This window comes from Rhinoraja longicauda, chromosome 30 (assembly GCF_053455715.1).
Source record: "Rhinoraja longicauda isolate Sanriku21f chromosome 30, sRhiLon1.1, whole genome shotgun sequence".
Taxonomy (NCBI): Eukaryota; Metazoa; Chordata; class Chondrichthyes; order Rajiformes; family Arhynchobatidae; genus Rhinoraja; species Rhinoraja longicauda.
The window spans coordinates 22744823-22761082 of NC_135982.1; the positions used below are offsets into that span (position 1 = coordinate 22744823).

At 49.5% G+C, this 16260-nt stretch overlaps 1 protein-coding gene across 2 annotated transcripts in view; it reads left to right on the plus strand.

The window, feature by feature from the left end:
- LOC144608102 (chromodomain-helicase-DNA-binding protein 5-like) overlaps positions 1–16260 on the plus strand; it is a 74368-nt gene that overhangs the window by 32378 nt on the left and 25730 nt on the right. For both annotated transcript variants that reach the window (XM_078425429.1, XM_078425432.1), the window contains exons 14-24: positions 1110–1310; positions 2068–2205; positions 5727–5848; positions 7554–7727; positions 7821–7962; positions 8213–8344; positions 9014–9131; positions 11414–11538; positions 13007–13235; positions 14821–14990; positions 15708–15882. In XM_078425429.1, the coding sequence (XP_078281555.1) occupies positions 1110–1310; positions 2068–2205; positions 5727–5848; positions 7554–7727; positions 7821–7962; positions 8213–8344; positions 9014–9131; positions 11414–11538; positions 13007–13235; positions 14821–14990; positions 15708–15882 (1726 nt within the window). The remainder of the gene's footprint in view (positions 1–1109; positions 1311–2067; positions 2206–5726; positions 5849–7553; positions 7728–7820; positions 7963–8212; positions 8345–9013; positions 9132–11413; positions 11539–13006; positions 13236–14820; positions 14991–15707; positions 15883–16260) is intronic.

Consider the following 16260-nt stretch of genomic DNA (forward strand, 5'->3'; position numbering starts at 1 on the left):
CCAGAGATGCTGCCTGTCCTGCTGAGTTACACCAACTTTTTGTGTTTATTTGGGATTCATAAACTTTACTGTATGTTGGTCTAGGTTTACTTGGGTCATGTGGTTCCAAACGTTACATGAACAGCTGTCTTGAATATTATTGAAATGTAAAATGTGAGCTGTGTCATCTGCTTTTCGATTTCCAAGGTAGAATATTGAGTAAAGATCAAAATAATGGCAAATGCTGATTTGAGTTTTGGCTGTGAACTATTCAATCTGTGATGTCACTGGACGACACTTGGTAAATCAGTTCAGTGCAGTATTACAGGCACAATAAAAAGATCTATCTAACATGATGGGTGAGTTCTACAAATTAACATTTGATCAGAGCATCACACGTAATTAGGTGAAGAAAGCTTTATGGTTATGGTGAGTTGGCATTCATCAGTCAAGGTATTGAGTGCAGAAGTTGGGACATTATATTACAGTTGTGCATAAGATGTTGGTGAGGCTGCACCTGGAGTATTGTGTTCAGTCTTAGTCACCCTGCTCCAGGAGAGATGCCATTAAGCTGGAAAGAGAAAGACGATTTGCAAAGATGCTGCCAGGACTTGAGGGCCTGAGCCATAGGGACAGGGTGGGCAAGCTAGGACTTTATTGCTTGGAGCACAAGAGGTTCAGTGCTGATATTATAGACGTACATGTAGGGGGAATGTACAGAACCTTTCACCCAGGGTAGGGAAATTAAGAACTAGAGGACATCAGCTCAAGGTGAGAAGGGAAAGATTTAAGAGGAACCTGAAGGACACCATTTTCACTGGCAGGCAGGTGGATATATGGAGCGAGCTGTCAGAGGTAGTAGTTGAGGGAGGTACAACAACAATATTTAAGTTGGACAAGCACATGGATAGGAAAGCTTTAGAGGGATATATGGGCCAAGTGCAGTCAAATGGAACTGGTGGAGATGGGGCATCTTGGTCAGCATGGAGTTGGGTGAGAGGGCCTGTTTCCTTGCTGCGTTGGCCAATGCTGCTCTGATTATAGTGTTTGTCCACATTCCTTCTGTGGGTGGTAAACATTCGCCTCTTGTTCATTCACCATACATCCACCTCTGCCTTGTGTCCCACCAGGGTCATTCCAAGGGGCCATTCCTGGTGAGTGCTCCGTTGTCAACGATTATCAATTGGGAGCGGGAGTTCACGCTGTGGGCGCCGTACTTCTACGTGTTGACGTACACGGGAGACAAGGACTGCCGAGTCATCATCCGGGAGAACGAATTCTGCTTTGATGAGAATGTTTTCAAGAGTGGGAAAAAAACCTTCAGGATGAAGGTGAGTGTCTTGCCTTTGGATTTTGCTTTTTTTTCTTTAGGATTCATTCATAGGATGTAGCGGTCACTGGTCGGGTTAGGTTTATTATTGTTTAGTTTGGTTCCGTTTAGAGACACAGATCCTTCGGCCCACCGAGTCCGCTCCGACCTGTGATGCCTGCGCATTAATATTATCCTGAACACACAAGGGACTATGTACAATTTTACCGAGACATTTAGCCTACAAACCTCCACGTCTTTGGAGTGCGGGAGGAATACAGAGCACCCTGAGAAAACGCACACAAGTCAGATAATATATTCATAATAATAATAATATAATATATTCCTTTATTCGTCCCACACCGGGGAAATTTACAAATTTACAAGTCAGGGGGAGAATGTACAAACTCTGTACAGACAGCACCCGTAGGCAGGATTGAACCAGGGTCTCAGGTGTAAGGCAGCAACGCCACCCCTGCGCCACCATGCTGCCCCCCATTGTCATTCTCTGTGTAAAATAAACTTGCCCCACACATCTCCATTAAACTTTCCCCTCTCACCTTAAAGCTGTGCCCTCTAATACTTGGCATTTCCACCCTGGGGAAAAAAGGTTCTGACTGTCTACCCTATCTGTGCCTCTCATAATTTAATATACGTCTACAGATCTCCTCGTAACCTCTGGTGTTGCAGAGAAATTGGGTGGATTTGATTTGCTCCCCTGCCGTGTCGAGCGCTCAGTATGATTGGGATTGGTAATTCTGAGGGCTTTCTGTTTTCAGAGCGAGGCACAGATCAAGTTTCACGTTCTGCTCACCTCGTACGAGATGATCACCATCGACCAGACCATCCTCGGCTCCATCGACTGGGCGTGTCTCGTGGTGGACGAGGCTCACCGGCTGAAGAACAACCAGTCCAAGGTAGGTACAAGTTGATGCGGTCATCTCTGGGCAACATCTGCGAGGAATGTGCTCCCTGATCTAGTGACCACCTCTGGGCACCGATCCATCTGGGTGTCCACGTTCCACGGGTGAAGAACGGTGACGGCCACTGATGCCCTTCAAAACCTTGACGTTTATTGGAAAACGTATGGAATAATTGTAAAATTCAGGGGAAGGTAGAAGAAATGATGAGTTTTATAATTAAGCGATCCCTGTTAATGGAGCACTCTGGCAGTGTGGAGGTTTCTCAGCATGTGGACACCATTCAGTTCATTATTGCAACGCTGGTCTGTACTGTCTAAAACTAATGCCACCGTGTAAGAATTACAGATGCAAAAATACTGGAAAATTAGAAATTATGGTGTGTGGAAATTCTTGCCTTGCTGCTGATTCATTGATTGAAAGATACAAGGTGGAGACAGGCCCTTTGGCCCCTCCGAGTCCATGCTGATTATCAATCAGCTGTTCACACTAGTTCTATGTGATCACACTTTCGCATCCACTCCCTACACATTAGGGGCCAGTTTACAGAGGCCAATCAACCCGCACGTCTTTGGGATGTGGGAGGAAACCGGAACACCCAGAGGAGGAGATCTAAGCAATCACAGAGAGAAGGTGCAAACTCCACACGGACAGCATCTGAGGGCAGGATGGAACTCTGGTTTCTGGCGCTGTGTGGCAGCAGCTCTACTAACTGTATTGCTGTGCTGGCCCCTGACATGAGGGATGAATGAGAATTTATGGATGGTACAGTCTTTCCTTGCTTCTGATGGAGTGATAAGTTTTAACCAGCTCCCCCTCCAGAGGACGTGATCTTTCCCCACTCATGTGGCAATGAATGTTGTCAATTGCACGCTCCAGATTCCCTTCAGCCTGTCTGAAACTCAGATTGCTCCTCAAGCACTAAGGTCCAGCACTGAGGGCATGCAGCGTAGGTTTACTAGGTTAATTCCCGGAATGGCGGGACTGTCATATGTTGAAAGACTGGAGCGACTAGGTTTGTATACACTGGAATTTAGAAGGATGAGAGGGGATCTTATCGAAACGTATAAGATTATTAAGGGGTTGGACATGTTAGAGGCAGGAAACATGTTCCCAATGTTGGGGGAGTCCAGAACCAGGGGCCACAGTTTAAGAATAAGGGGTAGGCCATTTAGAACAGAGATGAGGAAAAACTTTTTTAGTCAGAGAGTTGTGAATCTGTGGAATTCTCTGCCTCAGAGGGCAGTGGAGGCCAATTCTCTGAATACATTCAAGAGAGAGCTAGATAGAGCTCTTAAGGATAGCGGAGTCAGGGGGTATGGGGAGAAAGCAGGAACGGGGTACTGATTGAGAATGATCAGCCATGATCACATTGAATGGCGGTGCGTACAGGCTCGAAGGGCCGAATGGCCTCCTCCTGCACCTATTGTCTATTGTCCACAGTTCCAGTCTCCATTTGCTTCACTGAGATGCACAGAGGATTCCACCATCACTCTTCATGCACATCACTGGATCTCCTGAACTGCAAACATCTGTATCAGATGCTATCAGTAGGAGCCATGCGCTAGGTTCATGCTCGCTCTCAGAAACCTAGATCCTTTCACTCGTTCTCTGCACCCATCCACTTTTGATAAATAGCAATGGTAACGGACTCTCTCCCCTGCCCCTCACCTCAGTGTCACCACCCAAACACTAACTGTTCCAAGCGCAGCAATTGATCCCTGGAGCTACAACACAGGGGGCCCAGAGGAACAGGGTTGTTTTAACCTTAGACCAGAAAAGCCAAAACAGACATTCAGAATTATGAAGGGTTTTCATTAAGTATATAACAGGAAACCATTCCACTGCTAAAGAGTCCTTAACCAAGACACAGATGTAAGGTATAAGAAAATAACTGCAGATGCTGGTACAAATCGAAGGTATTTATTCACAAAGTGCTGGAGTAACTCAGCAGGTCGGGCAGCATCTTGGGAGAGAAGGAATGACTGAAGAAGGGTCTCGACCCGAAACGTCACCCATTCCTTCTCTCCCGAGATGCTGCCCGACCTGCTGAGTTACTCCAGCACTTTGTGAATAAATACAGATGTAAGGCAATTGGCTGAAGATTCTGAGGTTAAATTGAGAATCATTTTTTTCAATCAATCAATTAAAGAATCAATCTGTACACGAATGATTCCAGAAATGTAGAGGATCTTACCTGGTCGCAGAGGATCTTACCTGGTCGCAGAGGATCTTACCTGGTCGCAGAGGATCTTACCTGGTCGAAGAGGATCTTACCTGGTCGCAGAGGATCTTACCTGGTCTACCAACACCATCACCACAGTGAAGAAGGCACAGCAGAGACTCCACTTCCTGAGGATTCTCAGGAAAACCAACCTGCAGGAGAAGCTCATGATGTCCTTCTATCGCTGCTCCATCGAGAGTGTGCTGGCATACTGTATAACCACATGGTATGCCAGCTGCTCAGAAAAGGACAGGAAGGCCCTTCAGAGGGTCATCACGACGGCCCAGAAGATCATCGGCTGCTCACTGCCCTCCCTGGAGCACCTGTTCAGCCTACGCTGCCTCAGTAGAGCAGGCAAAATAATAAAAGATCCATCCCACCCCGGCCACCGTCTGTTTGTTCATCTGCCCTCTGGTCGACGTTTCAGGTCGATCAAATCCCGAACAAACAGACTTAAGAACAGTTTTTACCCCGGGCCATACGAGAACTGAACACTACCTTCTGCACTAGGCAACACTGTTAAAAAATCTTTTGTACTTAATATAATTGTATTTATTTGTTTTTGCATTTATTGCATATATGTTTTTACGCACCATCAGGATTGGCTATTTTTTAATTTCGTTGTACTCGTTGCAATGACAATAAATGAATATTATTATTATTATTATGAATAGGTACAGTGAAAAGCTTCAGAAAGGAATTCAGATTCGGTTTAGTTTATTGTCACGTGTGCCCCGAGGTCAGTGAAAAGCTTTTTTCGCGTGCTATCCGATCAGCGGAAGGACAATACATGATTACGGTCAAGCCATTTACAGTGTATAGATACATGATAAGGGAATAACGTGTGTGTGTGTGAATTGGATGTATGTGTGAAAGGGAACCGTAACGAGTCACAGTTGAAGAATAAGGGGTTGGCCATTTAGAACTGAGATGAGGAAAAACTTTTTCAGTCACAGAGTTGTGAATCTGTGGAATTCTCTGCCTCAGAAGGCAGTGGAGGCCAATTCTCTGAATGCATTCAAGAGAGAGCTGGATAGAGCTCTTAAGGATAGCGGAGTCAGTGGGTATGGGGAGAAGGCAGGAACGGGGTACTGATTGAGAATGATCAGCCATGATCACATTGAATGGCGGTGCTGGCTCGAAGGACCGAATGGCCTCCTCCTGCACCTATTGTCTATTGTCTATTGTCTATTGAAACTGGGAGATGCTAATAAAGCGATGCTGGAGATATGGCCATGATTAACTTGATTCTATGATATTCCATGTGTCTGTGTGTGAGTTGTTTATTTCTCAGTATTTCAGGGTGCTCAATGCTTATAAGATCGATTACAAGCTGCTGTTGACGGGAACGCCTCTGCAGAATAACCTGGAGGAACTCTTCCACCTTCTGAACTTCCTCACTCCCGTGCGCTTCAAGTAAGTTTGGTTGCTTCAGCATTTACCCCCTCTTTTTCACTGGGTAATCTCGTGGTCTCAAGGTGTCTTGTGTCACAGGATGGTCGACAATGTAGTCACGCATGTTGTAGTCCAGCAACCAGTCTGTTCACAGAGTCACGGCCACAGGGAGTGGTATAGAACGTAGAACAACAGAGGAGCAGGCCCTTCGGCCCACAATGTCTGTGCCGAACATGATACCGAGACCCAACCCTTATCTACTTAATCCATATCCATATCCTTTCCATTCCCTGCATATCCAAAGGCCTGTCCAAAAGTCTCAAATGCCACTATCGTATCTGCCTCCACCACCACCACCTCAAGTAGCACCATCCAGGCCCTCACCACTCTGTTAAAAAAAAATCTTGCCCTGCACACATCCTGTAAACTTTGCCCGTCTCACCTTAAAGCTATGCCCTCTAGTTATTAATTTTTTATCTTGGAAAAAATGTCCTGATTGTCTACCCTATCTATGCCTCTCACAATTTTATATACTTTTATCAGTGTCCTCACTCTGACCTCTGGTGTTCCAGAGAAAACAATCCTAGTCTGCCCAACCTCTCCCTGAAGCTAATACCCCTTAATCCAGGCATCAATCTGGTAAACCTCCTTTGCACCCTTTCCAAAGTATCCAGCCCTTTCCTCAATTGGGGTGACCAGAACTGCATGGTTTTGGGGCAGGGCGGCGTTAGGGCAGGGCGGTATGGGGGCAGGGCGGCGTTGGGGGCAGGGTGGTGTTGGGGGCAGGGTGGCGTTGGGGGCAGGGCGGTGTTGGGGGCATGGCGGTGTTGGGGGCAGAGCGTCGTTGGGGGCAGGACGTCGTTGGTGGCAGGGCGGCGTTGGGGGCAGGGTGGTGTTGGGGGCAGGGCGGCATTAGGGCAGGGCGGCGTGGGGGGCAGGGCGTCGTTGGGGGCAGGGCGGCGTTGGGGTCAGGGCGGCGTTGGGGGCAGGGCGGTGTTGGGGGCAGGGCGGCGTTAGGGCAGGGCGGTGTTGGGGTCAGGGCGGTGTTGGGGGCAGGGCAGTGTTGGGGTCAGTGCGGTGTTGGGGTCAGTGCGGCATTGGGGGCAGGGCGGCGTTGGGGGCAGGGCGGTGTTGGGGTCAGTGCGGCATTGGGGGCAGGGCGGCGTTGGGGGCAGGGCGGTGTTGGGGTCAGGGCGGTGTTGGGGGCAGGGCAGTGTTGAGGTCAGTGCGGCGTTGGGGGCAGGGCGGTGTTGGGGGCAGGGCGGTGTTGGGGGCAGGGTGGCGTTGGGGGCAGGGCGGTGTTGTGGGCTGCGCGGCGTTGGGGTCAGGGCGGTGTTGGGGTCAGGGCGGTGTTGGGGGCAGGGTGGCGTTGGGGGCAGGGCGGTGTTGGGGGCAGGGCGGTGTTGGGGTGTCAGGGGTGGTGTTGGGGTCAGTGCGGCATTGGGGGCAGGGCGGTGTTGGGGTCAGTGCGGCGTTGGGGGCAGGGCGGTGTTGGGGTCAGTGCGGCGTTGGGGGCAGGGCGGTGTTGGGGGCAGGGCGGTGTTGGGGTCAGGGCGGTGTTGGGGGCCGGGCGGTGTTGGGGGCCGGGCGGTGTTGGGGGCAGGGCGGTGTTGGGGCAAGGTGCTGCTGGGCTGGGAGGTGGGTAGTACATGGTGGGTAATGATGCAGGAAAGCCCCAGCTCTGGGCACCCACAGGACAGCAGTGACTGCTCCTCTGTCGTTACAGTAATCTGGAAGGATTCTTGGAGGAGTTTGCAGACATCTCAAAAGAGGATCAGATCAAGAAGCTTCACGACCTCCTGGGCCCGCACATGCTGAGGCGGCTCAAGGCCGATGTCTTTAAGGACATGCCGACAAAGACGGAGCTGATAGTCCGGGTGGAGCTGAGTTCTATGCAGAAGTAAGTCGGGGATCACGGGAGGGTGGGTCTGAACCTGGGGACAAGCGTCTCACCCTGGGAGTCTGATTCTTGTGTCTGTGCTCCCCCCCACAGGAAGTATTACAAGTTCATTTTGACCAAAAACTTTGAGGCTTTGAATTCGAAAGGCGGTGGGAACCAGGTGTCTTTGCTGAACATCATGATGGACCTGAAGAAGTGTTGTAACCATCCCTACCTCTTCCCAGTGGCTGCTATGGTACGTAGAGAGCTCTGGTAGTGCGGCAGAGATCCTGCCAGCTTCTATCTGAATGTCGGTGTATTTAGCTGTGGGGCAAAGGACATTGGGTTCAAATTGACTCTGTAGAATTGCACAGATTGTACAACAGAGAAACCCGTCGCTCGGTCACTGCTGAAGGGAGTGGCACTCGCGTTTACTCACGTTTACTCACGTTTACTCGTATTTACTCGCGTTTACTCACGTTTACTCGCGTTGCTGGTGTTGGCAGGAAGCTCCGGTATTGCCTAATGGATCGTATGACGGGAACTCACTGGTGAAGTCTTCGGGGAAGCTGATCCTCCTGCAGAAGATGCTGAAGAAGCTTCACAGCCAAGGTCACCGTGTGTTGATCTTCTCCCAGGTAGGTCGGGGTGGGAGGGGAGGGGACGGGACGGGTCGGGACGGGCTCTCGTGCCCTTGCCCCAGGGGCTGCAGAGGCAGGAAGCCCATGTCGTTGGCAGTGGTGGAGTCCATGTCCACTTTCAGCACGTAATCCAGAGGTTCCCAGGGGCTTTTCTCAGGATAGAAAGATCAAATATTAGACGGTTCAGCTGAAAGGGGCAAAGATTAAAGGAGATGTGTGGGGACAGTTTTTTTTACATAGACTGTGGTGGGGGCCTGGAACGTGCTGCCAGGGGTGGAGGTGGAGGCAGATACGGCCGTGGTGTTTGAGAGGCTTTTAGATAGGCGCGTGGATACGCAGGGATGGGGTCGATGGAACCTTTTTCCCCAGGCTGGAAAAGCCAAAGACAAAAGTACACAGCTTTACCGTGAGAGGAGAAAGGTTTAAAGGAGATGTGTGGGGCAAGATTTTTTTTTTTACACAGACGGGTGAGTGCCTAGGGGTTGTGTTAGAGTCAGATACAGTAGTGGCATTTAAGAGCTTTTGCATCGGCACATGGATACACAGGGAATGGAGGGATATGGATCACATGCAGGCAGATGAGATTACTTTTGGCATCATGTTCGGCATCATGTTCCTGTGCTGTGCTGTTCCGTGTGATCGAGTGTCTGGTTTGCCCACTGGCAGATGACCAAGATGATGGACCTGTTGGAGGATTTCCTGGAGTATGATGGGTACAAGTACGAGCGGATAGACGGCAGCATCACTGGCAACCAACGGCAGGAGGCCATCGACCGCTTCAACGGTGAGCAAGACCCAGCGGGGCGGAGGGCCATTCCTCGTGTATGTTGGGAACACAATGGTCCACCTGAATCTGAATCTGAATCACCTTTATTGTCAGTCAAAATGAATTGAACGAAAATCATTTGCCACGCAGCCACAACAGTACAGAGTAAAAGACACAAGACACACAATTTTAACACAAACATCCATCACAGTGACTCCTCCAGACACCCCTTCACAGTGATGGAAGGCAAAAAAAAAAATCTTCTCTCTTCCCCCATGCTTCTCCCACGGACAGATTTCTACCGAGGCTCCCGACTCGCACAGCCCCCGCAAGGAGATGGAAGGTCCTGCGGCCGAGCCATACCGGGCGATGGAAGGCCCCGTGGCCAAGCCGCGCCTCGAGGAAGAGATTAAAAAGGTTCCCCCCCCCCTCACCACCACCACCACCATCCCCCCCCCCACATATACACAGCTAAAATAGACTACTACAAGCATCTAACACTAACACATAGACAAAAAAAAGACAAACAGACTGCCAACGAGCCGCAGCCATCTTGGAACCTTTCACCTGTGTCATGATGCGTGCCTTACAGCTGAGGCAGCGCCGGGCGTGCCAAGGTTAAAAACTCCTGCAGATATCGCAATATTTAAGAAGCAATTAGAGAGGTACATGAATAGGATAAGTTTAGAGGAATAAGGGCCAAACACGGGCAAGTGGGACATGTGTAGATGGGATACATTGGTCGGCGTGGGCAAGTTGGGCCGAAGGGCCTGTTTCCACGCTGTTTCACTCTGTGACTGTGTGCGTGGATTCCAGTGACAAAGCAGGAGCTGCCGGTTCTCTGTTCTTGGGCCACAGATAGGATTTGCTCCCACTTTGCTCCTTTGGGAAGGTGCTCCAGATGTGTGACAAGTGGCATCTGCATGATGATCCAGACAGTGTGAGACCATGAGAAGAGATATGAGAGGCAAGGGGTGGAGTCGCAGAGCTGAGTAGCACAAAAACAGGCCCTTTGACCCACCTTGTCCATGCGGACCAAGTTGGCATACTGGCCTAGTCCCATTTGCCTGCATTTGGCCCACAGCCCTCAAGACCCTTACTATCCATATACTTGTCCAAATGCCTTTTCCAAATCAGAATTGTATCTGCTTCTACAGCTTCCCCTGGCAGCTCATTCCCCACGGTCAGTAGAATGAGGCACTTTGTGTCTTGTTTTCCGCAACCTAATACTCATTTGTTCTACCTCTTCTGATGACCTAAAACATTAGCTGTTTTCCATTGATGATGTGTGAGTGCTTGTAGCATTTTCTATTTTTATTTTGCAATTCCAGCAAGTGCAGTGATTTTTATTTTTCTGCATAACACGAGGTAATGAATTTAAAATGAACCAAAGTTCAAAGTGAGATGAGAAGCAGAGAGATGCTGGAAGCAGAGAGGGGAATAGATAAGCATTTGATTATTTTTTTTTAAAATTAAAAAGGCTTACAGAGAACTGCCAAAGAATGGGACTAAGTTGGTAGCTTGTTTAAGAACTGCAGATGCTGGAATCTTGAGCAAAAAACGAAATGCTGGAGGAATCCAGCAGGTCAGGCAGCATCTGTGGTGGGGGGGGGGGGGGGGGGGGGGGGGAATGGACAGGCGGCGTTTTGGGTCAGAATCCTTCTTCAGACGCTGCCTCTTAGGACTCTTCAGTCTGATGAAGTGTCCTGACCTGATACGTTGCCTGTCCATTCCCTCCCTTGCTTGCCAGAGTTTCTAATAGGGCAGAAAACACGTGGCAGGTGATGTGTGATTTTCCCCGGCAGTGCAAGTAGCGACTTGACACAACTTGTATTTATTAATCTTGACACGGCAAGGTTTTGCACAGAGATGCCGTCAAGATAAGACACATGAGGCACAAAAGGAGATTGTCTAGAAAGGTGTAGGAAGGAACTGCAGATGCTGGTTTACACCGAAGATAGACACTAAATGTTGGAGTAGCTCGGCGGGACGGGCAGCATCTCTGGAGAGAAGGAATGGGTGACGTTTCGGGCAGGATGTTGCAGAACTCTCGATGGAACGAGGAGGAGAACTTCTTCAAAGTAGGGGTAACCTTGAGGAGATGTGGCAGTGGAGCAGACAGAATGTGTAGGAAGGAACTGTGTATAAAAATGTGTAGAATGGTGGCAACGGTCTTTGTCCAAGCGCAAGATATTCCTCGGGCCACCTTATCTGCTTTGAGACGGTACATCTGTACCAGTTGCATCAACGGTGGTGAATGGGATGCTCCATGACCCATCTCTTTGTCCTGGTCCCTGCAGCCCCGGGAGCTCAGCAGTTCTGCTTCCTTCTGTCCACTCGTGCTGGGGGTCTGGGCATTAACTTGGCCACAGCGGACACCGTGGTGATTTATGACTCGGACTGGAACCCCCACAACGACATTCAGGTCAGAACGCAGTTTGCCCGAGACTTCTCATTACTTATGTGTTACCTTTTAAAACTGTTGAAATAATTCTGTAATAATTTGATGCGGTTTCACCAGGAGTTGCTCTGTGTGAGTAACCCGGAGAGGGTCAGGCTTGGCGGGGATTGAAGTGGGGAACTTTGACAAAATGACTCTCAGGGGAAAATGGCCATGACAAGTGCAGGATGGACTGGTCATCTGTAAACGTGAACCTGCCCGCTCTGTCCTACACGTGACTCCAGCCCCACAATACTCAGTCAACAGTCACACCCGGGACACACAGCAGTTAACAATGCACAATTGGTCTGGCGAACATCACCTGTTCCTCCAGATCCCCAAGAACAAGCGTAAATGTGAAAAGTTACTTCACTGGACTGAGGCATGTCATGGTCTTTTGACAAGGGTGGGAATGGGGCTTGGGCAAGCTGTGGATGGGACGGTGAGTAATTCAATGTGAAAACACTACCAAAAGAACTCATCAGTAAAGGCCCACATGAAACTGCTGGATTCACACGAACCTGGGACTGGTTCACCAGTGTCATGTAGGAGGTTTAACATCTGTACCCATCTGGGTCACTCAGTTGGTGCATAGTCACCATCTGCAGTGGCCTCAACAGTCTGCTTAACCACGTGAAATGCAACCAGGCATCCAGGGAATATAACCAACCGCCCCAGCGTGAGGTGTCCAAGATCTAATGGCCCTGCCACGTGATGCCCATATTGAATGATGCATTGTTTATAAAAGGAATTTAACGGTAAAACCTGACCAAGGTTGCTCTCCCACTCCTTGCTTGGCAGCGTTGGAGGATTCTCTGATGCCTCAGCTAGCCCTGCCTCTAGTTCATAACTTCATAAGTTATAGGAGCAGAATTAGGCCATTCGGCTCATCAAGTCTACTCTGCCATTCAATCATGGCTGATCTATCTTTCCCGCTCAACCCCATTCATCTGCCTTCGCTCCACAACCCCTGACTCCCGCACTAATGAAGAATCTTTCAATCTCCGCCTTAAAAATATCCATTGACTTGGCCTCCAAGACAATTCCACAGATTCACCACCTTCTGACTAACGAAATTCCTCCTCACCTCCTTTCCAAAGGTATGTCCTTTTATTCTGAGGCCATTGTCTCTGGTCCTAGCCTCTCCCCTTAGTGGAAACAGCCTCTCAGCATCCACTCTATCCAAGCCTTTCAATATTCGGTAAGTTTAAATGAGGTCCACCTTCATCCGACTAAACTCCAGCGAGTACAGGCCCAGTGCCATCAAATGCTCATCGTTACATCATGCCTTGGAATGTTCTCTTGGGTAGAGGAGATCGTAGCGTGAAATCTCTCCGGGTTTAGCTCTAGAGAGCTGTTGTGTCTCGTTTGGGCAGTGGGTTGTGTGTATGTGGGGTGAGATGTTCAGTAGAGGATTGCAGGAATCAAGTCTTACGCAGCCTCTGTACTGCAGGCGTTCAGCAGAGCTCATCGCATCGGCCAGAACAAAAAGGTGATGATCTATCGTTTTGTGACCCGGGCCTCAGTGGAGGAACGTATCACGCAGGTGGCCAAGAAGAAGATGATGTTGACTCACCTGGTGGTGCGGCCAGGGCTGGGCTCCAAGTCTGGCTCAATGTCCAAGCAGGAGTTGGATGATATCCTCAAGTTCGGCACAGAGGAGCTCTTCAAGGACGACGAAGGTGAGGAAGCGAGGGATGGGGGAGCCACGCAGGAAGAGCCATCCATGGAGCAGGAGGGGAGCGGAAATGACAGCCTCCTCCCCAGGGTTGTCGATGCCCGATGCATGTTCAGAGGTTTAATGAAGCCGTTTTGTGAAAATTAATCTTAAATAAAAAAACACAGAGTAAGCCCATTCAATCCCTTGGGTCTGGTCAATGATAGCATGTTGCACTGTCCCTTAGCTTCAACTATCTGTCTTGGTTCATTATTTCTGGCTTGGATAGAGACTTGATGACGTGTGACCTGGAGGGTTTTGGAGAGGGGTTTGGTGGAAGCTGGGGTTAGGTTGAGAAACTGGTCATCAGCCATCATTACTTTCCTGTCTCTTATGTTGTACTCTCTCCAATTCATATCCTTTTGTAGCCTTGTGGCGCAAAAGATCGGTCACTCTCATGTCCCAGGTAAGTGGCTTTGATTGGATAAAGGTGAGGGCGGCACAGTGGCACAGCTGGTAGAGCCGCTGCCAGAGACCCAGGTTCGATCCCGACCTCTGGTGCTGCCTGTGTGGGGTTTGCATGTCCTCCCTGTGACCGCGAGATTTCCTCTGGGTGCTCTGGTGTCCGCCCACATCCCAAAGAAGTGCGGGATCGTGGGTTAACTAACCCTGGTACGTTGCCCCTCGTGTGCAGGGAGTGGATGTGAAAATGAGATAACGTAGAACCAGGGGTGATTGATGGTCGGCGTGGATTCAGTGGCTGAAGGGCCTGTTTCCACGCTGCATCTTTCAGCCAATCAATCCATCTTCAGGTGTGTGGCGAGTCAGTTTGTGACACTTGCTGCCCTGGTCACAAGGCTCCGTGACGATCATAGTGCGGGGAGATGGTCAGTTATGGTTCTTTAATGGACAGTGTGTGACTCGATGCGGCCCCCACGCTTGAATAACCACCTGCACCCATTACTGCGCATATTTGGATTAAAAGCAGGGAATCATTGAAAATCTGGTTGTGGGGCTGAGTGGTAACTGGAGCTTCAGAACGTGAAAGGTCTTTCTTGGGATACTGAGGAGTATTGAACAAAGATTGGGTCCTGATCAGACGTGTTCTGATTGAAGAGTGGAACAGGTCTGAGGGGCCGAGTGGCTCCCAGTGGCTGCGGGGTCTTCACTTTTATAATTGTGGGCAATGATTGCACAGATCAATGCGCACACTGCTGGTGTGGAAACCACAGCCCACCAGCCTTGCCTCACTGACTATACTCCAGGACATTCCTCCAACCCCCTCTCATCCCTTTTCACATATCCACAGATGGATACGTTTATAAACAGTGTCAGAGGTATAATGGGCCTGGGATAGGGGTGGATTTAAAAGCTTTAGATTTTCCAACACGCATTTAAACACCTAACAAAACATCTTGGCAATGGAATGGAAGACAGACAGGGGAATAGGGTGACCGAATGTCAGAGGGACTGGTGCAGTTTTAGGGAAAAAGGGGGAATTACGAAGCAAGATTGAAGCCTGTCAGTGGTGCCAGTTAACTCACTGATTGGTAACCAAGGTGCTGCCGAGATAAAGGGAAATGGCTGATTGTTTGGTCTTTAACTTCCAGCGGAGAAGGAAGCTGAGGAGATGCGGATGATCCACTACGATGACCGCGCCATCTCGAAGCTGCTGGATCGCAACCAGAATGCCACGGATGATGCTGACATTCAGAACATGAATGAGTATCTCAGTTCCTTCAAAGTAGCTCAGTACGTGGTGCGGGAGGAGGAAGAACAGGTGACAGCTTTCCTTCGGGGGTCCAACTTAGCCCTTAACAGGGGACACCTTAACAGGGGACACCTTAACAGGGGACACCTTAACAGGGGACACCTTAACAGGGGACACCTTAACAGGGGACACCTTAACAGGGGACACCTTAACAGGGGACACCTTAACAGGGGACACCTTAACAGGGGACACCTTAACAGGGGACACCTTAACAGGGGACACCTTAACAGGGGACACCTTAACAGGGGACACCTTAACAGGGGACACCTTTCCTTCGGGGGTCCAACTTAGCCCTTAACAGGTGACACCTTAACAGGAGACACCTTAACAGGTGACACTTTAACAGGAGACACCTTAACAGGTGACAGCTTTCCTTCGGGGGTCCAATTTAACCAATGCTTGGCTGATTTGGACAGTACAGGGCAGGCCTCTTGGGTGAGAAGGGAATTTGTAAGAAACCCAGTGTTACAGAAAATCATGTTCTAAAGACATTTATGTAAAAGCAGGAAATGTGGTTTGGAGGAAGAGAGTTTCAGACGCGCAAAATAACCGTTATTTTTCCCTGCAGGATTAAAAAAAATAAAGATCTTTTCAATAGCGACAAGTTTACTTTTGTTTACTGTAAGCTAAAAACTACTAATGGTTATACGTTACATTGTTTAATAGGGATGGGGGTTTTTTTTATTTTGGTTCTGCTGGTCTATTAATCTATTCTCGCAATATTAGGAGGAGGTTGAAAGAGAGATCATTAAGCAGGAAGAGAATGTGGACCCTGACTACTGGGAGAAGCTGCTGAGGCATCATTATGAGCAGCAGCAAGAGGACCTGGCCAGGAACCTGGGCAAAGGCAAACGCATTCGCAAGCAGGTCAACTACAATGATGCCTCCCAAGAGGACCAAGGTATGTCTATGGACCAAGGAGAGATTGCAGTTGGGTTTGGTACATGAGAGGTTCTGATTCCAGACTTCTAATGCAGAGGTCTGTGAACCAACGATCTGGTGACTCAAAATCCGAGCCCACTGTTGACAGGCAGAATGCTTGTTCTACAGATGCGCCGTAGAAAGCATCCTGTCGGGTTGTATCTCAGCTTGGTTTGGGAAACAGCTCTGCCCTAGACCACTAGAAATTGGGGAGGTGTAGGTGTAGTCCAATCTATCACGCAGGCTAGACTCTCCACCGTTGGCTCCATCTGCACCTCGCGCTGCCTCGGGAAAGCAGCCACCACAGTCTAAGACTTGGCCCACCCTTCTCTCTGCATCTGCCAGGGAAAAGATACAG